At 45.7% G+C, this 24380-nt stretch overlaps 1 protein-coding gene across 3 annotated transcripts in view; it reads left to right on the top strand.

The window, feature by feature from the left end:
- Positions 1–23379, top strand: part of SCN8A (sodium voltage-gated channel alpha subunit 8) — a 78906-nt gene extending 55527 nt beyond the window's left edge. The window contains exons 18-25 of one of the 3 annotated variants that reach the window (XR_008435196.1): positions 7908–8030; positions 12339–12623; positions 13858–13911; positions 15241–15378; positions 16081–16185; positions 17613–17883; positions 18540–22044; positions 22192–23379. Coding sequence is in view for 1 of the 3 variants with exons in the window: in XM_053967402.1 (XP_053823377.1) it covers positions 7908–8030; positions 12339–12623; positions 13858–13911; positions 15241–15378; positions 16081–16185; positions 17613–17883; positions 18540–19687 (2124 nt within the window). In the remaining 2 variants the exon portion in view is untranslated. Of the gene's footprint in view, positions 1–7907; positions 8031–12338; positions 12624–13857; positions 13912–15240; positions 15379–16080; positions 16186–17612; positions 17884–18539 lie in introns of all 3 variants that reach the window. The other 2 variants (XR_008435197.1, XM_053967402.1) reach the window with 2 other exon arrangements.
- The last annotated feature ends 1001 nt before the right edge of the window (positions 23380–24380 follow it).

Here is a 24380-nt window from a genome sequence, read left to right on the forward strand (position 1 = left end):
CACGTCCAGGAAAAAGCTCAGAGTGCAGAGTGAGGCACAGATCCACCCTGGAATCCCCTGCAGAATGTTTTGGGAGGGAGGAGAAATCTGAGAAATCCAAAAAAATAAATTGTAGAATAAATTGTAGAATTAGGAGGGGAAAAAAGACAATAGAGAGAATTTTTAGCAAAAAATTTGGCTCTGAAGCACAGCGAGGGAATTGAAAAGAAAGGGAATTGAAAAGAAAGAGAATTGAAAAGAAAGGGAATTGAAAAGAAATGAAATTGAAAATAAATGGAATTTAAAAGAAATTAAATTGAAAATAAATGGAATTGAAAAGAAAGGAAATTGAAAATAAAGGAAATTGAAAAGAAAGGGAATTGAAAATAAAAGGAATTGAAAATAAATGGAATTGAAAATAAAAGGAATTTAAAGAAATGGAATTGAAAAGAAAAGGGATTTAAAAGAAATAGGATTGAAAAGAAATGGAATTTATGCTGTCCAAAGTGGTAGAAAACAGTGTAACTCAATAGGAAATTTCAGAAGCAGGAAATTCAGAATCCCAAGTGCTTGGATTCTTTTGAAGTGTTTCATCCCATCCATCTGGGACTCAGTGAGTGCCCCAAGAGCGAGTGTGTTAAAAAAGAATTCCCGTTTTTTCCAGGCTCGTCCTTTGGAACACTCTGAGTGTGATTCAGTTGCTGTTCAGCACCATTGTCACTCTGGAAATATTCCTGAGTGGGTGGAAGGAGCTGTGCTTGGAATTCAGGGGCAGAATGACTCAAACTCTGCACTTCCTGTAGGAAAATTGAAATTTTAAATTTTAATTTTAAAAAAAAAACAATCCTCTCTGATCCCCTCAACACCTCCCCTTGGACACAGCCCCGCACGTTAGAAGTTTTATTTTCTGACAGAAAAAGAAGCTGAAAATAAATAAATAAATAAATACATTTAAATTTTAAAAGAAATTAATAAATAAATTTATTTTCTGGATCTCTCTCGCTGCCTGCAGATAAAGTACGAGTTTAATTCCAGTTTTCATTCCAGTTTCATTCCGATTTAATTCCGGTTTTATTCCGGTTTCATTCCAGTTTGATTCCAGTTTCACTCCAGTTTAATTCGATTTTCATTCCAGTTTCATTCCAGTTTCACTCCATTTTCATTCCTTTCATTATTTAATATTACTCAGGAAATTTTAGAATTCCTTTCCTTATTTATTATTATTCAGGAAATTTTACAATTCCTCTCCTTATTTATTCAGAAAATTTTACAATTCCTCTCATTATTTATTATTATTTAGGAAATTTTACAGTTCTCATTATTTCTTATTACTCAGGAAATTTTACAATTCCTCTCCTTATTTATTATTGTTTAGGAAATTTTACAATTCCTCTCATTATTTATTCAGGAAATTTTAGAATTCCTCTCCTTATTTATTCAGGAAATTCTAGAATCCCTCTCATTATTTATTAGTATTCAGGAAATTTTAGAATTCCTCTCCTTACTTATTCAGGAAATTTTGCAATTCCTCTCATTATTTATTATTATTTAGGAAATTTTAGAATTCCTCTCCTTATTATTATTCAGGAAATTCTAGAATCCCTCTCCTTATTTATTCAGGAAATTTTACAGTTCCTCTCATTATTTATTATTATTCAGGAAATTTTACAATTCCTCTCATTATTTATTCAGGAAATTTTACAGTTCCTCTCGTTATTTCTTATTATTTAAGTAATTTTAGACTTCCTCTCCTTATTTATCCAGGAAATTTTACAATCCCTCTCCTTGTTTATTCCGGAATTTTTACTCTCCCTCTCTTCCCTTGCCATCACAGACCGAGCAGCCGCACTTTGTCCCTGATACAAACCCAAATTAATCAATCAGTCCGAACGTGATTTCAGGCTCCAAACCCCCGAGCGCAGCCCCAGCCCCCTCCGCGTCCTGCCCCGCTCGTTCCCGTGCGCGGCCGCGGGAGCCGTGCGCGCTGACCCCGCTCTCGGCTGTTCTCCGCAGGTTTTGTCCTGCCCCGCTCATCCCCGTGCCGCGGCACTCCCCCTGCCCTAACCCCGCTCTCGGCTGTTCTCCGCAGGTTTTGTCCTGCCCCGCTCATCCCCGTGCGCGGCCGCGGAGCACGGGAGCCCTGCCCTAACCCCGCTCTCGGCTGTTCCCCGCAGGTTTTGTCCTGCCCCGCTCATCCCCGTGCGCGGGAGCCGTGCGCGCTGACCCCGCTCTCGGCCGTTCCCCGCAGGTCGTGTCCTGCCCCGCTCATCCCCGTGCGCGGCCGCGGGAGCCGTGCGCTGACCCCGCTCTCGGCCGTTCCCCGCAGGTTTTGTCCTGCCCCGCTCGTTCCCGTGCCGCGGCACTCGCCCTGCCCTAACCCTGCTCTCGGCCGTTCCCCGCAGGCCGTGTCCTGCCCCGCTCGTTCCCGTGCTGCGGGAGCCGTGCGCGCTGACCCCGCTCTCGGCCGTTCCCCGCAGGTTTTGTCCTGCCCCGCTCGTTCCCGTGCCGCGGCACTCCCCCTGCCCTAACCCCGCTCTCGGCTGTTCTCCGCAGGTTTTGTCCTGCCCCGCTCATCCCCGTGCGCGGCCGCGGAGCACGGGAGCCCTGCGCTAACCCCGCTCTCGGCTGTTCTCCGCAGGCCGTGTCCTACCCCGCTCATCCCCGTGCCGCGGCACTCGCCCTGCCCTAACCCCGCTGTCGGCCGTTCCCCGCAGGTTTTGTCCTGCCCCGCTCGTTCCCGTGCCGCGGCACTCGCCCTGCCCTAACCCCGCTCTCGGCCGTTCCCCGCAGGTTTTGTCCTGCCCCGCTCGTTCCCGTGCCGCGGCACTCCCCCTGCCCTAACCCCGCTGTCGGCCGTTCCCCGCAGGTTTTGTCCTGCCCCGCTCGTTCCCGTGCGCGGCCGCGGAGCACGGGAGCCCTGCCCTAACCCCGCTCTCGGCTGTTCCCCGCAGGTTTTGTCCTGCCCCGCTCATCCCCGTGCGCGGGAGCCGTGCGCGCTGACCCCGCTCTCGGCCGTTCCCCGCAGGTCGTGTCCTGCCCCGCTCATCCCCGTGCGCGGCCGCGGGAGCCGTGCGCTGACCCCGCTCTCGGCCGTTCCCCGCAGGTTTTGTCCTGCCCCGCTCGTTCCCGTGCCGCGGCACTCGCCCTGCCCTAACCCTGCTCTCGGCCGTTCCCCGCAGGCCGTGTCCTGCCCCGCTCGTTCCCGTGCTGCGGGAGCCGTGCGCGCTGACCCCGCTCTCGGCCGTTCCCCGCAGGTTTTGTCCTGCCCCGCTCGTTCCCGTGCGCGGCCGCGGAGCACGGGAGCCCTGCCCTAACCCCGCTCTCGGCTGTTCCCCGCAGGTTTTGTCCTGCCCCGCTCATCCCCGTGCGCGGCCGCGGGAGCCCTGCCCTAACCCCGCTCTCGGCCGTTCCCCGCAGGTTTTGTCCTGCCCCGCTCATCCCCGTGCGCGGCCGCGGGAGCCCTGCCCTAACCCCGCTCTCGGCCGTTCCCCGCAGGCCGTGTCCTGCCCCGCTCGTTCCCGTGCCGCGGCACTCGCCCTGCCCTAACCCCGCTCTCGGCCGTTCCCCGCAGGTTTTGTCCTGCCCCGCTCATCCCCGTGCCGCGGCACTCCCCCTGCGCTGACCCCGCTCTCGGCCGTTCCCCGCAGGCCGTGTCCTGCCCCGCTCATCCCCGTGCGCGGCCGCGGAGCGCGGCACTCTCCCTGCGCTGACCCCGCTCTCGGCCGTTCCCCGCAGGTTTTGTCCTGCCCCGCTCGTTCCCGTGCCGCGGCACTCTCCCTGCCCTAACCCCGCTCTCGGCTGTTCTCCGCAGGTTTTGTCCTGCCCCGCTCATCCCCGTGCGCGGCCGCGGAGCACGGGAGCCCTGCGCTAACCCAGCTCTCGGCCGTTCCCCGCAGGTTTTGTCCTGCCCCGCTCATCCCCGTGCCGCGGCACTCCCCCTGCCCTAACCCCGCTCTCGGCCGTTCCCCGCAGGTTTTGTCCTGCCCCGCTCGTTCCCGTGCCGCGGCACTCCCCCTGCCCTAACCCCGCTCTCGGCTGTTCCCCGCAGGTTTTGTCCTGCCCCGCTCATCCCCGTGCGCGGCCGCGGAGCACGGGAGCCCTGCGCTGACCCCGCTCTCGGCTGTTCCCCGCAGGTTTTGTCCTGCCCCGCTCGTTCCCGTGCCGCGGCACTCTCCCTGCCCTAACCCCGCTCTCGGCCGTTCCCCGCAGGCCGTGTCCTGCCCCGCTCATCCCCGTGCCGCGGCACTCCCCCTGCCCTGACCCCGCTCTCGGCCGTTCCCCGCAGGCCGCGTCCCCGCGGGCCGGGGCCGGGGATAACGGAGCCTTGTGTTTGCAGCCAGCCCGGGATCCCCGGCCTCGGGAGCGGCCTCGGGAATGACCCGAAAAAATCACTGCCCTGGATGGTTTTACTGGATCCCTCATTGCTGAGTTCCTTCTCTTGGGCTCCTGATGGTTGGATTCTTTTTTATTTGATTTATTATTTGATTCCTCATTGCTGCGTTCTCTCTCTTGGGTTCCTGATGGTTGGATTCTTTTTTAATTTGATTTTTTAATTTGATTCCTCATTGCTGCGTTCTCTCTCTTGGGTTCCTGATGGTTGGATTCTTTTTTAATTTGATTTTTTTATTTGATTCCTCATTGCTGCGGTCCTTCTCTTGGGTTCCTGATGCTTGGATTCCTTTTTATTTGATTTTTTTATTTGATTCTGTATTATTTGATTCCTTATTATTGCATTCTTTATCTTGGGTTCCTTATGCTTGGAATCTTTTTTATTTGATTTTTTTATTTGATTCTTTATTATTTGATTCTTTATTCTTGGATTCTTTTTTATTTGATTTTTTAAATTTGATTTATTATTTAATTCTTTATTCTTGGATCATTTTTATTTGATTCTTTTCCTTGGATTCTTTATTATTGGATTATTTTTATTTGATTCTTTATTATTTGATTCTTTATTATTGGATTATTTTTATTTGATTCTTTATTATTGGATTCTTTATTATTTGATTATTTTTTATTTGAATCTCTATTATTTGATTGTTTATTTGATTATTTTCATTTGATTCTTATTTGATTCTTTTTGATTCTTTATTATTTGATTCTTTATTAAAGGCTCAAACAGCCTTTTCATTTATTTGATTATTTATTTGATCATTTATATATTTATTTGATTATTTATTATTTGATTTATTTTATTAATATTTATTATTTGATTATTTATTTGATTCTTTATTATCTGATTATTTATTATTTGATTCTTTATTAAAGGCTCAAGCAGCCTTTTCATGTATTTGATTTATTATTTGATTATTTATTAAATGCTCAAACAGCCTTTTTTTTTATTTTATGGAAATAAAATAAATTTATTTTTATTTTATGGAAAAGCCTTGGAAAAGGGATCAGAAATGCTTTCGAAATTTGGAAATTCAGTTTTAAACTCATCAGCAGCCCAAAATTGGTTTAAAACTGAATTTCCTGGAGATTTGGATGAATTGGCACCACTTTTTTTTGCAGTGTCTGGCTGCTGTGCCACTGACATTCTGACATTCTGGTGCTTTTTTTTCCCCCTATTTGGGATGGGAAGAGTCTCCTAAGAACATTAAAAAATTATAAAAATTGTGCAGTAAAATGAGATAAAGGGTGTTTCATATCAACAGCTCAACACATCACCCTTTTATTTCATATCCCAGGTGCTCTTAGAACAAGAATGGGGGGTTTGTGCTAAATCCCAGTTAGCTCATGACCAGAGGAGAAAAAACCTGATTTTTTTCTCCTAAATCCAATTTAGCTCATATCCAGAGGAGAAAAAATATGATTTTTTCTCCTAAATCCCAGTTAGCCCATAACCAGAGAGGAAAAACCTGATTTTTTCTCCTAAATCCCAATTAGCTGATAACCAGAGAGGAAAAAAACTGATTTTTTCTCCTAAATTCCAATTAGCCCATAACCAGAGAGGAAAAAACCTGATTTTTTCTGCTAAATCCAAGTTAGCCCATAACCAAAGGAGAAAAAACCTGATTTTTTCTCCTAAATCCCAGTTAGCCCATAACCAGAGAGAAAAAACCTGATCTTTTCTGCTAAATCCCAATTAGCCCATAACCAGAGGAGGAAAAACCTGATTTTTTCTGCTAAATCCCAGTTATCTCATGACCAGAGGAGAAAAAACCTGATTTTTTCTCCTAAATCCCAGTTAGCTCATATCCAGAGGAGAAAAAACCTGATTTTTTTCTGCTAAATCCCAGTTAGCCCATAACCAGAGGAGAAAAAAACTGATTTTTTCTCCTAAATCCCAGTTAGCCCATAACCAGAGAGGAAAAACCTGATTTTTTCTCCTAAATCCCAGTTAGCTCATGACCAGAGAGGAAGAAAACCTGATTTTTTCTGCTAAATCCCAATTAGCTGATAACCAGAGGAGAAAAAACCTGATTTTTTCTCCTAAATCCCAGTTATCTGATAACCAGAGGAGGAAAAACCTGATTTTTTCTGCTAAATCCCAATTAGCTGTTAACCAGAGAGGAAAAAAACTGATTTTTTCTCCTAAATCCCAATTAGCTGATAACCAGAGAGGAAAAAACCTGATTTTTTCTGCTAAATCCCAATTAGCTGATAACCAGAGAGGAAAAAAACTGATTTTTTCTCCTAAATCCCAATTAGCCCATAACCAGAGAGGAAAAAACCTGATTTTTTCTCCTAAATCCCAGTTATCTGATAACCAGAGGAGGAAAAACCTGATTTTTTCTGCTAAATCCCAATTAGCTGTTAACCAGAGAGGAAAAAAACTGATTTTTTCTCCTAAATCCCAATTAGCTGATAACCAGAGAGGAAAAACCTGATTTTTTCTCCTAAATCCCAATTAGCTGATAACCAGAGAGGAAAAAAACTGATTTTTTCTGCTAAATCCCAATTAGCTGATAACCAGAGAGGAAAAAACCTGATTTTTTCTCCTAAATCCCAGTTAGCTGATAACCAGAGGAGGAAAAACCTGATTTTTTCTCCTAAATCCCTGTTAGCCCATAACCAGAGGAGAAAAAAACTGATTTTTTCTCCTAAATCCCAGTTAGCTGATAACCAGAGGAGGAAAAACCTGATTTTTTTCTCCTAAATCCCAGTTAGCCCATAACCAGAGGAGAAAAAACCTGATTTTTTCTGCTAAATCCCTGTTAGCCCATAACCAGAGGAGAAAAAACCTGATTTTTTCTCCTAAATCCCTGTTAGCCCATAACCAGAGGAGCAAAAATCCCATTTTTCCCACCGCTTTGGTTGCAAAGCTGCCCCGTGCCGGGCTGCTGAGGCAGGAGGAGCCGGCGCGAGGCTCGGTGGCCGCGGAGAGCTTGGCCCCAAGGTCTGCAGTTTTTATTTTTTTTTTTTTTTTTTTTTTGGAGAAATTTGGATTTCTCTGTATTCTTTCTCATAGGTTCCTTTAACATTTGTCTGGCTTAAAAAATTTCATGGGCGCCGCCGGGATCCCTGCAGCCGGTAAAGGGCGAGGGTAAGGTTTTGTCGTCGTTTGGGCTCTTCCTTCCGACAGCCCCTCTCCGTGTGTGTCTCTGCCTCTCTTCTCTCCTCTCTCTCACTGATCTCTCCCCTCTGCTCTTTTCTCAACTGCATTATTTCCTTCCAGGTCGGTTCAGTCAAGTGAAGTAGGCAGCTGGTGTCATGGCTTCGGTATTTGGGGCGGCCCAGGTGGCTCCTGGGCTGGGCAATCAGGGCTAGGGGATCCAATCTAACAGTCTGGAACCTTTTTTTTTTTCTTTTTTTTCTTTTTTTTTTTTCATTTTCTTTTTTTGTGTTGTCGTTTCTTTTTTTTTAATTTTATTTTTTGTCCGTTCCGTTTTCTTTTTTTTTTTTTCTCTGTTTTTTTTTCTCTTTTTTTTTTTTTTTTTTTTGTTCTGGTTTCTTTTTCTATTTCTTTTCTATTTTCTGTGTAGGTCTCTTTAGTCAGCCTTATAGCTAATGCCCTGGGCTACTCGGAACTAGGTGCCATAAAATCCCTTAGGACCCTAAGAGCCTTGAGGCCTTTAAGAGCGTTGTCCCGATTTGAGGGGATGAGGGTAAGATGCCATTAGCAGCTGATCCTTCTGCATGCCCGTGGAGCATTTTATTTTAAAAGCATGCTAGAACTGATCAAAACCGGTGGAAAGAAAATTCCAAACAGAATCATGATGCAGCTGCTGACTTGATCACCTCTACGTGGATGTACCCTCACCCTGCCCACCGCTGCACCCTCCCCTCTAACGAAGGGAGATGCATCAGCTGCCTCATTACATTAATTACTGGCCCAAACCACTCATTTGTAGCCGATGTTGACACTTGGCTGTTCTCATTTGGCCTGGCTTTGACCTCGAGCATCCGAGGGGCTTCTCAGCTGTAACTTTTTTTTTGTTTTAATCTAGGGAGAATCACCAGGTGCAAAGAAGCAGAATTGGAACCACCTCAGGGTCCGCAGGTGTTGGCTCGTTGGTGGAATTGGATTGAAAGATTCTGTCTCAGAGGGGGTTTTGAAAAAAGCAAGCAGGGGGAAAAGGCTGCTGCCTCTCGTGGGTCACTGCAGGAAGGGACTGGGGGGAGCTCAGCTCTTTGAAAACTTTGGTTTCATTCCTCTTGTTGCACCTTGTTGTTCTCAGTCCAGTCTGGTGGTGACTGGCAGCCTTGTCTGGTAGTGAAGCTTTTCCTTTCTGTCCCCTTTCCTTTTTCCATGCTTTTTTGGTCCCTGTCCTGTCACTGTGGAACCAGAACAAAGCACAAGCAAAGCATTGAACTGAACAAGCTTGAATTGGCACCACTCCCTCGGGTGTTTCAATTATTGCAGTGTCTGGCTGCTTTGCCACTGATATTCTGACATTTTGGTGCTTTTTTTTTTCCCCCCCATTTGGGGTTGAAAGAGTCTCCTAAGAACATGCAAAAAAAAAAAAAATTGTGCAGTAAAAAAATGAAATAAAGGGTGTTTCATATCAATGGATTTCCCAGGTGCTCTTAGAACAAGAGTGGGGTTTTGTGCTAAATCCCAGTTAGCTCCTAACCAGAGAGAAAATTAGGTATTTTAAATAATAAGGGAAGGGAATAGGAGGCTCAGTTTTACCTCAGGGTCTGAGTGGAGCAATTCCACCTGGATCCTCCTGGAGCAATTCCACCTGGATCCTCCTGGAGGAATTCCACCTGGATCCTCCTGGAGCAATTCCACCTGGATCCTCCTGGAGGAATTCCACCTGGATCCTCCTGGAGCAATTCCACCTGGATCCTCCTGATCTTTGCAGCATAACTGAGCCCAAAATCCAGCCCAAGAGGAGCAGTGAGCTGAGGAGGACTCCTCAGACTCCCTGGAAAATAACAGAAATACGTGAGCTCCAAATCCAAAGGAGGTGTTTCCTCTCTGAGACCTTCTCCTGCCGTTAATTCTTTGTGTCATGAGTTTAATTCTAGACTTGAATCCACAGCAGAGGCACAAAGGAAGAAAAATTTCCGTTCACACAAAGGTGGAGCTTTTGCTGGGTTGGGCTTGGGTCCCACCCTGAAGTTTGATCACAAAGAGCAGGCCTAGCACTAAACCTGGAGAAGCTAAAAGCTAGTTTTAAACCACGCTGGGGAGAAGATTTCTGATGTACAATCAGGAAATTCTCGTGCTTGAAGTGGGGGATTTTCACCATGGGAAAATTGATAGTTGCAACTGTTGTTATTGGACACGAAATGAGTGTACAGAAGTTTGGTGAGTTTAAGAGAGAAAAAGAGCTAATTTTATTTTTGACTTTGCAATATATAGAATTCTAAAAGTGACAGTGGATTGGAGGATGAAATTGCCACCTCTCCAACCACACTGGTCAAACTAATAGTCTGTCAATTCTCTCCTTCCATAAAAGGAGAATGTAAAACAATTTTTGTTTACATGAACAGTGCGTGAGAACTGCAGTAGAAATATGTAAACATTATCAGAAGGCTGAAGAAGTTTCATGAGAACTTTAAAACTTTCAAAAGAGCTAGAAAAGAAAACTTAACACTTTTAAAAATCAGGGCAACATTACAGCTGCAGCCCTGTCAGCTCTCTAGACCCAGTTATCTTCCCTTTGATTTGGAGACGAGTGTCGCTGCCCCATCCAACCAGACCAATTTCAGAGATCTGAAATGCCTTCGCAAAGGAGACTGAAACTGGAGTTCTTTGCTTTTCTCTCCTCCATAGCAATCTGCATTTCCAGGAGCTTGCTCTGCTCTGAGCTCGGTCAGGGAGTTTGACAGTGATGCTGTGAGACATGCATGTGTTCTTGTCAGTCTGCACACAAAAGCCACGTTCCTCCTTCCGCTCCTTTTGGAAAGCTCTGTAGGTTTAGTGAACCATAAATCACCACATTTCAGGAGGGTATTACCCGGTTGTTTTTTTGTTTTTTTTTTGCCTCACGTGGTAGCTGGAATAAATCAATGTATTCGTAGGAGGATGTGACCCAAAAAGTGCTGCTGGTCCAGCAGCTGAGCATCATTTTGGGATGAAGGGTTTGAGAGCAAAGGCATCCACCTGCAGCCTTTTGGGGCTCTCACCTCTGCCTTCCTGGGTGTAGGGATGAACTCCTGGCATCATTTACCAGCTGGAAGAGAAGATTCACCATCTGGACCACTGTGGCCTTCAATTTTCCTCCATTCCTCTTATCTCAGAGTGGTTTGGGTTGGGAGGAACCTTAAAACCCACCCAGTCCCATCCCCTGGACACCTCCCAGCAGCCCAGAACTCCAAGCCCAGCCCTGGCTGGCCACGAGCTGCTCTGGTGGCCACATGGTGGTGGTGGCTTCCAGCAAGGGACCAGGACAAGCTGTGGCCAGTGTTCCACCCTTGGGGCCTCCCAAGTCCCCCGTGTGTGGTTGAGCTGCCTTTCAAAAGGAAGGCAGAGGGGGAAGGGTAGTTTAGCTGATGTTCATCTGTTAAAGGAATCTGAATTAGGAGAGCACCATAAAAGATTGAATTTCCTGCTGAGCTGCCTCTGTTTGAAGCTTCCATTTGGCCGTGTGCCGGCCAGGGATGCTCAGGGACGCGGCGCTCCCAAAGTGTGAAGGGCTGAAATTAGGAAGGGATGAGCTCTGAGACAAAACCCATCCTCAGGGCTGAGCGTTTGCTGCCCTTTGGAGGAGGGAGCGTGGCTTTTGTGTCCTGGTGAGCCTGCCAGGCTGCATGCTCAGCTCTGCCTGGGACGGCACGACTGGCCTTGCTTAGGATGATCTTGGTGTTAGTCCGTGCTTTAGTGACCACAGTGATGCTGGGCTTGGTCCTGACCCCGCTGCTGGGCGCAGGACCAGGCCCCCGGGTGAAAACAGCCTTGTTTGAGCGTGGGGAATGGCTGGAGGGGCCGCTGGCTGAGAAGAAAATCCCAAAAACCTCTGGGGTCCCCCCGCTGAAGTGTCCTCAAACTGGCCCTGAGCAAATTCCATCAGGAGCCCGTTGGTCACAGGAGTCTGAGCCCCCCTTCTGCCTTTGGGCAGTTAAAACGACGTCAAATGATGGTTTTGGTGAAGGACAAAGAGTGCACACTCCAGAGACGCAACAGCGTGGCTGGAGAAGAGAAATGAGTTTGAAATATATATGTATTATATAATATATATGTGCAATATAGAATACAGGATATACAATATATAGTAGCTAGCATATGGTGTATAATATAAAATATATAATGTAGAATGTATTATATAATTTATAAGATACAATATACAATGTATAATGTATAATATAGAACAGATAATATGTAATATAAAATATGCAATAGATAATATGTAATATAAAGTATACAATATAGAACATACAATATACAATGTATAATATATACAATATATAATATATAATATATAATATATAATATATAATATATAATATATAATATATATATAATATATAATATATAATATATAATATATAATATATAATATATAATATACAATAGATAATGTATAATATGCAGTATAGAATATAGAATATACAATAGATAATATATAATGTAAAATATACAATATAGAACATACATGTACAATAGATAATATTCTATATATAATATAGAATATACAGTATAGAATATAGAATATACAATAGATAATATGTAATATAAACTATACAATACAGAACATACAATATATAATATATAATACATAATATATAACACACAATACATAATTTACATTATCACAACCGTAACTCAACCACCTATTTTGAAAACAGAGCTTCCCTGGGTGTCTTTAAAGCCACAAATTCCCCTCCTGGAATTGTGCCTGGATCAAGCCCCGACGTGCCAGTGGCCTGCTCCCCCATTCCCCCCCAAAAACAGCTGTACTGATGCTTGCTGTCTCCTGCCTCGTGTTTTATACTGAAACTTTTTCCCACCCCTTCCAACACAGGTGGTTGTCAATGCCTTGGTTGGCGCTATCCCTTCCATTATGAATGTCTTGTTGGTCTGCCTTATCTTCTGGCTGATTTTCAGCATTATGGGGGTTAACCTGTTTGCCGGGAAATATCATTACTGCTTTAATGAAACAGCTGAGCATCGCTTTGACATAGAGGTTGTTAACAACAAGACAGACTGCGAGGCTCTGATGCCACCCAACTCCACGGAGATCCGATGGAAGAACGTGAAAATTAACTTTGACAACGTTGGGGCAGGATATCTGGCTCTGCTGCAAGTTGTAAGTTTGGGTTTCTACTGTTGTGTCTTTAAAATGCTCCAAACTGAGGGGTTGGAACTCTGAAATACCCCAAATTGAGGGGCTGGAGCTCTGAAATATCCCAAACTGAAGGGTTGGAACTCTGAAATACCCCAAACTGAGGGGCTGGAGCTCTGAAATACCCCAAACTGAGGGGCTGGAGCTCTGAAATATCCCAAACTGAAGGGTTGGAACTCTGAAATACCCCAAACTGAAGGGCTGGAGCTGCATCTCCCCCAAAAATACCCCAAATTGAGGGGCTGGAGCTCTGAAATATCCCAAACTGAGGGGCTGGAGCTCTGAAATATCCCAAACTGAGGGGCTGGAGCTGCATCTCCCCCAAAAATACCCCAAAGTGAGGGGCTGGAGCTCTGAAATATCCCAAACTGAGGGGCTGGAGCTCTGAAATATCCCAAACTGAGGGGCTGGAGCTCTGAAATACCCCAAACTGAGGGGTTGGAACTCTGAAATACCCCAAACTGAGGGGTTGGAACTCTGAAATACCCCAAACTGAGGGGTTGGAGCTGCATCCCCCCCTTAAAATACCCCAAACTGAGGAGTTGGAACTCTGAAATACCCCAAACTGAGGGGTTGGAGCTCTAAAACACCCCAAACTGAGGGGTTGGAACTCTGAAATATCCCAAACTGAAGGGCTGGAGCTCTAGAATATCCCAAACTGAGGGGCTGGAGCTGCATCCCCCCAAAAAATAGCCCAAACTGAGGGGTTGGAGCTCTGAAATATTCCAAACTGAGGGATACTTTAAAACACCCCAAACTGAGCAGCTGGAGCTGTGTCCCCCCAAAATACCCCAAACTGAGGGGCTGGAGCTGCATCCTCTCTCTAAAACACCCCAAAGTGAGGGCTGGAGCTCTAAAACACCCCAAAGTGAGGGGCTGGAAATACAAAATGCTCCTGGTGCACTTTACCTGCTTCCCTCTCTTTGAGATCCAGCATCCCCTGGGGTTGGGGCTGGAATGAATTTGCCATTTTCTATTTAATTTCTTCCCTAATTTATGGGTCTCAGTAAGGGGGCCCAAGTCCCCCACTCGCCCTCATGAGGTTCAACTCCTCGAGCTGGATTTCTGTAATTTAGATTAAATGAAAAGAGAAATATTGAAATAATATTAAAGTTTGTTATACAGGGAGATCAAGAGTGCCAGGGAGAGCCTGGCATAATTCTGGTTTTTTGGGTGAATTCTGTGTTTTCTTTGCCAGGCTACATTCAAGGGCTGGATGGACATCATGTATGCAGCTGTAGATTCCAGAAAGGTAACAAAACTCCCCTCCCCTGATTTTTTTGCTTTGCTAAAATCAAGAGGCAAAGTTGTGGAATTGTGTTTGTAAGCAAGTGTTTCATGCTGGGGTTGTTTCATTTGCTCTGGGGGTCTGATGAGTTCAAAGATGCTGAAGAAAATCCCAAAAAAGGGCAGGTTCTTCTTGTTCTACACCAACTGAAGTTGAAGTAGAACAAAAAAAAAAAAAAAAAAGAGAAGCAGAAAAAAATAGGAGTGGAAATTTAAAAAAATAGGAAAAAAAATAGAAAAAAACCACCCCAAAATAGGAGTAGAAATACAGTGAAGTTATAGATTTAATCATTAGAATAAATTATGGGGAGGAATTAGCCATGAATCTTTTGTCTGTATGGAAGTCTGAGCATTAGTGTGAATCCAGTTGTGGATTCACAACTGGAATTAGGGATTGTGGATTCAGGAATTATGGATTATGGATTCAGGAATTATGGATTATGGATTCAGGAATTATGGATTCAGGAATTATGGATTGTGGATTCAGGAATTATGGATTAGGGATTCAGGAATTATGGATTCAGGAATTATGGATTGTGGATTCAGGAATTATGGATTAGGGATTCAGGAATTATGGATTCAGGAATTATGGATTGTGGATTCAGGAATTATGGATTATGGATTCAGGAATTATGGATTCAGGAATTAGGGATTATGGATTCAGGAATTATGGATTATGGATGCAGGAATTATGGATTGTGGATTCAGGAATTATGGATTATGGATGCAGGAATTATGGATTGTGGATTCAGGAATTAGGGATTATGGATTCAGGAATTATGGATTGTGGATTCAGGAATTAGGGATTATGGATTCAGGAATTATGGATTAGGGATTCAGGAATTATGGATTGTGGATTCAGGAATTATGGATTATGGATTCAGGAATTATGGATTCAGGAATTATGGATTATGGATTCAGGAATTATGGATTCAGGAATTAGGGATTATGGATGCAGGAATTATGTCTGGGTTGGAGTTCATTCCTCAGGCACTTTTCTGCTTCTTGCATGCTGGAATCATGCAAATACCAAGATTTCCTTTTTGCTTTCAATTCCCCCCCCCTTTCTGTTCTCTTGGGTTTTATATGAAGCGTAAAATTTATATTTTTAAATGGATTTTTTTTTTCTTTGTCCTGCACTCAATGCAGGCTTGAAACAAGTATGGCTGTGCCAGGAAAGTGTAAAAATGTTCTTCTGGTTTTTGATCTTTGGAAACACAACCAATCTCATTTTGCCTGTGTTTGTAGGGTGTCTTTGAAATGTCATTTGTTGTTGTTCTTATCTCCCCTTCAGCAAGAAGAGCAGCCCAAGTACGAGGACAACATTTACATGTACATTTATTTTGTTATCTTCATCATCTTCGGTTCCTTTTTCACCCTGAACCTCTTCATTGGTGTCATCATCGACAACTTCAATCAACAAAAGAAAAAGATAAGTGATCTGTGTGTGCTGATTCCAGCTCAGACCTGTTGGCTCTTTGGGCTGGTGGCTTTTCCTCCAAAATAAAGTCATTTTGGGGCACAAAACTCCTTTTTTAGAGCTGTGGTCCCCAAGACTTGGTTTAAACTACATATTAAACATTTCCCCTAGATTTTCATGCATTTTGGGGTTTTTTTTTTATGCCTTGACTAAAATACAGACAGGAAGCAAGATGTTTTTCTTGCCTCTGTCTCATATCCTGCTTTTCCTCAAAAAAAAAAAAAGTTGTAAGTTTGGGTTTCTACCATTGTCCCTTTAAAATGCCCCAAGCTGAGGGGCTGGAGCTCTAATTTGGGATGGATTTGGGGTGGTGCCACTCCTGGAAATGCCCTCACACCTGCTCACCACAGAGGGGAGAGAGGGATGGGGAAGGAGGCAGTGCAAGGAAAACTACAAATTTCAACTTAGGGGAAATTTTAGGAAATTTATAGGAAATTTTCCTATAAATTTCAATTTATATCATGTTTTCATTTCCTATACATTTCAATTTATAGAAAAACCAGTCATTTTTATAGAAAGATGCACCCTGGGTGTTAGTGTGAGCTATTTCTGTCTGAGGCAGCTCACCTGGCAGGTCTCACCTGAGCTGGGGTTTGCCCTTTTCCCTTCTGCTTCCTGAGCTGATTGTAACCAGTTTTCCTTCTGCCCCTTTACTTTGGAGGTCAAGATATTTTCATGACAGAAGAACAAAAGAAGTACTACAATGCCATGAAAAAACTGGGCTCAAAGAAGCCTCAAAAACCCATTCCCCGACCTCTGGTGAGTACATTGGAGGGAGCTCAGGACAAAGGTGTGGAGTGGATTTCAAAGGAGCTTTTTCCCAAAAAAAAAACCATCCCTTGTTTTAACTCATATTGGATTTCACATCACCCTGCTCTTGTCACTGTGACTCAGGTGTCACCTGCAAAGGTTAAAACACTTGTCCTGGGCTTGGTGGTCATCACCTGAATCAAGAAATCCCAAAACTTCACTTGGGTGAGAGGCCACAGGTGTGGAGGAGGAGCCTCCTGGCACTCGCAGGAGAACCTTTGGCACCCATCCAGCCTTGGGGGCTTCGCTGATGGAGAACTGAGCTCGTTTCCCCGGTTTCCCAAAGACTTTGGATCCCTCAGAAAGCCAAAGAAGGGGTTGGGTTGAGTCCTTTAGGTGCTGTTTGGATAAATCATCCTGCTGCTGGGCCTGTGCTGGTGCCAGGACACCAGAGGGGTTGGGTTCTCCTGCAGGTACCCACCAGTGCAAGGATCTGGCTGCTTCCCCCAGCTGTGAGTGCAAAGGTTCAACAGAGAGCAACTTGTTAGTAAGGGTGGAGTAGCATGTTGGGGTATAAATAATGGCATTTTCCTGCCTTTGCCCTAACCACACTGCTTCGTGGACAGGGTTTGCCTTAAAAACTTTATTTAATGCTGACAGAGTTACATCCTCATCCCTCCTTCCACCAATGGTGAAATAATTTGTTCACTTACGGTAAATCAGGAAGAAATTCCTCCCTGTGAGGGTCAGCAGGCCCTGGCACAGGTTGCCCAGGGAAGCTGTGAGCATCCAGAGCCAGGTTGGACAGGGCAGGGGGTGGAATGGGATGGTCTGAAGGACATTGGAATGGGATCTTCTGAAGGACATTTCCAATCCAAACCATTCCACACCTCCATGGTTGTTGTTCATGGGGTGGAATGGGATCTTCTGAAGGACATTTCCAATCCAAACCATTCCACACCTCCATGGTTGTTGTTCAGGGGGTGGAATGGGATGGTCTGAAGGACATTTCCAGTCCAAACCATTCCACACCTCCATGATTGTTGTTCAGGGGGTGGAATGGGATCTTCTGAAGGACATTTCCAGTCTAAACCATTCCACACCTCCATGATTGTTGTTCAGGGGGTGGAATGGGATGGTCTGAAGGACATTTCCAGTCCAAACCATTCCACATCTCCATGGTTGCTGTTCAGGGGGTGGAATGGGATCTTCTGAAGGACATTTCCAGTCTAAACCATTCCACACCTCCATGATTGTTGTTCAGGGGGTGGAATGGGGTCGTCTGAAGGACATTTCCAGTCCAAACCATTCCACACCTCCATGGTTGTTGTTCAGGGGGTGGAATGGGGTCGTCTGAAGGACATTTCCAATCCAAACCATTCCACACCTCCATGGCTGCTGTTCAAACTCGGTTCCTTGTCTCTCCTGCTCCACAGAACCGCATCCAAGGAGCCGTCTTCGACTTTGTCACCCAGCAAGCCTTCGACATCGTCATCATGATGCTCATCTGCCTCAACATGGTGACCATGATGGTGGAGACAGACACGCAGAGCAAGCAGATGGAGGACATCCTTTACTGGATCAACTTTGTGTTTGTCATCTTTTTCACCTGTGAGTGTGTGCTGAAGATGTTCGCCTTGAGGCACTACTACTTCACCATCGGGTGGAACATCTTTGACTTCGTGGTTGTGATTCTGTCCATCGTGGGTGAGTGTGACACCACTCAGAGGTCGTACTTGAGACAGTGCAGAGCAGCACGCTCCATTTTCAGAAGGCTTCAGTGCTTTATTTTAGCATTCATGCTTTTTTATACATTCTTACAAAACTCATAAGTTTATACTTTACTCATTGGTCAAAAGAGACAAACAAAGCACTGGTTGGAATTTCTCTGATTTATCCTTTTCTTTCTTGGTTTCTGTGTCAATGACCTTGGTAGGAAATTCTTTCAGGGGTAAACGTGGATCCTCTTCTCAGACTTCTCTCTGGCTGGCAGAAGTCACTGTAAAACCTCTTCCACACTTAGAGGTCTTTGAGTGCCAGGCTGTTTTGGCATTTTCAGGGTAGAACATGTCCTTGAAAGGGATATGTGGGTACCAGGACTTCAAGATTCTCTTTGAGCCTTGGGAAGGCACCACGGCAGAATTTATCTAAATTTATTTGTGAAGTCCTGAAATTTATTTATGAAGTCCTGACCGATGCCCCTTCCCTCTGTTCTGACATTTTGCTTGAATAAGTTTTAGTTTTAGTTTACTGGTTTTGGTGTTAATTTTTAAGGCGTTCCACGTGCCCCGCCCGCCCCAAGGCCCAGAGGAAGCAGCAGCCTGCGCGTGCCCACTGTCACACGTGTTGCCTCTCTCCTTTAGGGATGTTCCTGGCTGAAATCATCGAGAAGTACTTCGTGTCACCCACCCTGTTCCGAGTGATCCGCCTGGCTCGCATCGGCCGCATCCTGCGCCTGATCAAGGGAGCCAAAGGGATCCGCACGCTGCTTTTTGCCTTAATGATGTCCCTGCCTGCCTTGTTCAACATCGGCCTCCTGCTCTTCCTGGTCATGTTCATCTTCTCCATCTTCGGCATGTCCAACTTCGCCTACGTCAAGCACGAGGCCGGCATAGACGACATGTTCAACTTTGAGACCTTTGGCAACAGCATGATCTGCTTGTTCCAGATCACCACCTCGGCCGGCTGGGACGGGCTCCTGCTGCCCATCCTGAACCGGCCGCCAGACTGCGACCTGGACAAGGAGCACCCGGGCAGCGGCTTCAAGGGGGACTGCGGGAACCCCTCGGTGGGGATATTCTTCTTCGTGAGCTACATCATCATCTCCTTCCTCATCGTGGTCAACATGTACATCGCCATCATCCTGGAGAACTTCAGCGTGGCGACGGAGGAGAGCGCGGATCCGCTCAGCGAGGACGACTTTGAGACGTTCTACGAGATCTGGGAGAAGTTCGACCCCGACGCCACGCAGTTCATCGAGTACAGCAAGCTGGCGGACTTCGCCGACGCCCTGGAGCATCCCCTGCGCGTCCCGAAACCCAACACCATCGAACTCATCGCCATGGACCTGCCTATGGTAAGTGGGGACAGGATCCACTGTTTGGACATCCTGTTTGCCTTCACCAAACGTGTCCTGGGGGACAGCGGGGAGCTGGATATCCTGAGACAGCAGATGGAGGAGAGGTTTGTGGCTTCCAACCCTTCCAAAGTGTCTTACGAGCCCATCACCACCACGCTGCGGCGCAAGCAGGAGGAGGTGTCGGCGGTGGTGATCCAGAGGGCTTACAGGGCTCGTTTGGCACGACGGGGCTTCATCGGCCGAAGGCCTGCCAGCACCAAACTGGAGAACGGGGGAGCAAACAGGGAGAAAAAGGAGGGCACCCCATCCACGGCCTCCCTGCCGTCCTACGACAGCGTCACCAAACCCGAGAAGGAGAAACAGCAGCGGGCGGAGGAGGGCAGGAGGGAAAAGGCAAAGAGACAAAAAGACGCCAGGGTGGCCAAGAGTTGAGACACACACACACAAACACACACACACACACACAGAGAGAAAAATAAATTAACACACGCAGGAAAAAAAAAAAAAAGTAGAATTGTACGAATTAAAATATTTGCAAGTGGAAAAAAAAAACAAAAGAAAAGGAAAAAAAAAAAAAAGATTGTTTACAAACTTCCTGAAATATATCAATACAGAACAGCTGTGGAGACACTTACCTGAAGATCTTATACCAAACATAGTCTGCTTACTGTGTGACAGCGTTGCATCTAAAGCAGTGACCTACCACCTGTTTAAAGGACCCTGTAAACAAACATTTAAACACACACAAAAAAAAAAAAAAAAAAAGGAAAAAAAAAAAGGATTTTCTATTGTTTGGGCAGGTGGATACTGCATGTTCCACATCAGTCAATGCAACTTAGGACAAACAAGCAAAATAAACCACACACACACACACACAAACACACACACAGAGAAACAAAACCCGCTGCTGGGATTCATGTATTTTCCAAAGCAGCCCCAAGTGGATTTTATTTTCCCATTTTGTTGATTATTCTCAGAAGAAAACCCAGAAGTCACAATGTCAATGGGTTTGTTCATGCAAAACTAGGTTTGCATTTAGTTAAGCAGCAAAAAAAAAAAAAAAAGGAAAAAAATTGAAAAAAAAAGAGTTAAAACAAGTAGAAGCAAAAAAAAAAAAGGAAAAAAAAAAAGAAACAAAGCACCCATGAAGGCCACTGAGTTGCCATCGTTTATTTGAGATTTATGATTTGCATTCTACTTTCCACATGGGCTTTTCCTGGTTTGGGAGATGGGGTAGTCGGGTACCTTCAGCCTGGAGCCAGCTCGGGCTGACCCCCCCCAAAAAACCCCACAAAGCGCTCGTTACCGCCCAGAAGCGATTCTTGCAGATTTTTGCAGATTTTTGCATGATGGCATGACCAGGGACCATGCATGAGGAACCACAACCAGGGCACACGCAGTCACCTGTCCACAGAGGTGTGTTAAGCCATAAATTCGAGGCCCTCCACTGAGAGAAACCCGGCACCAGTACTCTCCCAGCTCATAGAGAATCTTCCATAAACCTGCCAGTAGAAGAGAGAAAAAAAATTAAAAAAAAAAAAAACCCAACAAAACCTCAATGTAACTCTTAAAACCACAAAAAAAAAAAAAAAAAAAAAAAAAAAAAACAACAGAACATGAATGAATTGTGTGTGTCTGTTTAACAACTTTGACTTTCTTTTCCATACAGCCATACTTTGTTTTGGTTTGGTTTTTTTGGTTTGTTTGTTTTTTTTTTTTTTTTTGCACACTGAAACAAAGAACAAAATTCCAAAATGCTGCTCTGGACCTCACCAAAGGGGAGAGGATAAATCTGGGAATGGCTTGTTATCCATGTCACTGTAAATCCAAAACCTAGGGCTTCAACCAGCCAGCAAGGTCAGTTGTCTCCTGCAATATTTAGCATTAATGTTAATTATCCTTCAGCCTCCATCCTGCAATATTTAGCATTAATGTTAATTATCCTTCAGCCTCCATCCTGCAATATTTAGCATTAATGTTAATTATCCTTCAGCCTCCGTCCTGCAGTGTGGGCACTTCTTTTGGTGGAGAAATGTTTGGGGAAAAAAAATGGAAAAGCAGCACGTTACCCCTGCTGGGAGGAGCCTGGGGAGCTCACCCCAGCAGTCCTGGGGTGGAGGGTGGGGGTCACCTTTGGGGTCAGGGCTCACCTTTGGGGTCAGGGCTCACCTTTGGGGTCAGGGCTCACCTTTGGGGTCAGGGCTCACCTTTGGGGTCAGGAGTCACCCCTGGGTTTGTCCTTTAGATTTTAGGACTCAACTTTGGGGTCAGATCTCAGCTTTGGGGTCAGGACTCACCTTTGGGGTCAGGAGTCACCCCTGGGTTTGGGACTCACCTTTGGGGTCAGGACTGAGCTTTGGGGTCAGGACTCACCTTTGGGGTCAGGACTCACCTTTGGGGTCAGGTGTCACCCTTGGGTTTGTCCTTTAGATTTTAGGACTCAGCTTTGGGGTCAGATCTCAGCTTTGGGGTCAGGACTCACCTTTGGGGTCAGGACTGAGCTTTGGGGTCAGGACTCACCTTTGGGGTCAGGTGTCACCCTTGGGTTTGTCCTTTAGATTTTAGGACTCACCTTTGGGGTCGGATGTCACCCTTGGTGTCAGGACTCAGCTTTGAGGTCAGGAGTCACCCCTGGGTTTGGGACTCACTTTTGGGGTCAGGAGTCAACCTTGGGGTCGGGACTGAGCTTTGGGGCTGGGACTCAGCTTTGGGGTTTGTCCTTTAGATTTTAGGACTCACCTTTGGGATCAGGTGTCACCCTTGGGGTCAGGACTGAGCTTTGGGGTCAGGTGTCAACCTTGGGGTCGGGACTCACCTTTGGGGTTGGGACCCAAACTCGGGGTCGGGACTCACCCCTGGGTTTGGGACTCAGCTTTAGGGTCAGGAGTCAGCTTTGGGGTCAGGAGTCACCCCTGGGTTTGTCCTTTAGATTTTAGGACTCACCTTTGGGGTCAGGTGTCACCCTTGGGGTCAGGACTCACCTTTGGGGTCAGGACTCACCTTTGGGGTCAGGACTCCCCCTTGGTTGCCCCGTGGCCATTGTGGCTCCTGCTCTGGGTGGGAGTGCAGAGCTGGACCACAGGACCCTGGGGGCTTTTGGACCAGGAGGAATTTTGGGGGTGCAGAGCTGGACCACAGGACCCTGGGGGCTTTTGGACCAGGAGGAATTTTGGGGGGTGCAGAGCTGGACCACGGGGTCTGGGGGCTTTTGGACCAGGAGGAATTTTGGGGGTGCAGAGCTGGACCACGGGACCCTGGGGGCTTTTGGACCAGGAGGAATTTTGGGGGTGCAGAGCTGGACCACGGGGTCTGGGGGCTTTTGGACCAGGAGGAATTTTGGGGGTGCAGAGCTGGACCACGGGACCCTGGGGGCTTTTGGACCAGGAGGAATTTTGGGGGTGCAGAGCTGGACCACGGGGTCTGGGGGCTTTTGGACCAGGAGGAATTTTGGGGGTGCAGCACCACGAGCCACGTCGGGCCCCTCTCTGCTCCCTGCTGCCCCTTGGGGCGTCCCTTCAGCTGGTGGCACCAAGCCAGGGGTGACAGCCAAACCCCAAAACAAAACCCCAAATAGGGCAGAGCTCGATGGGAGGATGAATCTCGGTTTGCACAATGCCATAAAGCCAGAAATCCCCCGAAAACATCCCAAACCCAAGCAGGAAGCCATCCAGCAGCCATCTGTGCCACCTTGGCATCCACGGGACCTCGTCTGGCTCGCCCCCCCCGTCCCTCCCAGGATGGGATGTAAAAATAATAAAAATAATAACAAAGAAACAACAACAATAATAAAAAAAAAATCTACATACATATTGTACAGGCTACGTTGTAAACAGCACAAAAAGAAAAAAAAAGAAGAAAAAACTAAAAAAAAAAAAAAAATAGCTGAAAAGTGTGGTTGAACTTTTTAAGAGAATATTATAAATACTGTAATATATCATTTTATTTTATTGGCATGCCTTTTTGTAAATACAAAGAACTACAAAAATTATAGAATGGCTTCTGGCTTATGCCATTGTCCATGGTTATTTTTATTTTTTTAAGATTTTTCTGTTGTCCTTAGATTTTAGATAGCCAGGAAATGTCCCCCAAAGGAAAAAAAAAAAAAAACCCCAAAAAAAAAAACCCCACAAAACAAATTCCAAACGAAAACCTAAACACCCCCCTCCCCTCAAAATAGATTTTAACAAAAGCTTCATTGCAAGTGATATTTGCAGCAGCAAAAGTGTCTGTTTTTGGGTTCCAATGTGCAATAAGTCGACCACTTCTATGCAAGATTTGGCTGAAATTTCATAATTGTCCTTAGGCTGGGCTGAGTCTTGTAGGTGACGCTCGGTTGGCGTTTGTGCTGGCAACTCATGAAGCTGCTCAATGACTTGAAAATAAAAAAAAAGTCCCTTCAAACTCTGGATATATATATATATTATTCTTTTTTTTTTTTTAATGTTTTGTCAGCGTGAGACGCAGCAGGAAGGGGAGGGAGGAGGTTCTTCGGCTTTCTGTTGGCTGGAGTTGGTTCTGCTCCAAAAAAAAAAGAGGAGTTTGGGGTGTTTGGGGTGTTTTTTCTCCTGTGGTTTCCTCCCCAGGGCTGATTTTTGTGTTGGGTGAAGCCGAAGTTGGAGGAAGTTTTGGGCAAAGAGCCTCAGGGGTTTGTCCCGGGCAAATCTCCAGATCCTAACACGGAATTGCTCACGGAATTCTTCTGGATCCGGGGGTTTGGGAGCAAATTCACGGCCGGGAGGGGGGGGTTGTTGTTAGGAAGGTGCAGCCAAAGCTCACAACCACACCAAGGAGTTCCCTGCCCTCCCCCACCTCTAAAATCCTCCCTTTTTGGGTCAATTTGTGACGCCAAAAGTGTGGAGGGGAGGGCGTTTATGAAATGCCAGTCCAAGCTGCTTTTTAAAATTATTATTATTATTATTATTATTATTATTATTATTATTATTATTATTATTATTATTATTATTAATGGGTTTGCTCATGCAAAACCAGATTTGCATTTAGTTAAGCAGCAAAAAAAAAGAGGAAAAAAATTGAAAAAAAGAGTTAAGTAGGGGAAAAAAAAAGGGAAAAACAGAAACAAAGCACCCATGAAGCCCGCTGAGTTAGCATCGTTTATTTGAGATTT

Source organism: Vidua chalybeata, chromosome 30 (assembly GCF_026979565.1).
Source record: "Vidua chalybeata isolate OUT-0048 chromosome 30, bVidCha1 merged haplotype, whole genome shotgun sequence".
Taxonomy (NCBI): domain Eukaryota; kingdom Metazoa; phylum Chordata; class Aves; order Passeriformes; family Viduidae; genus Vidua; species Vidua chalybeata.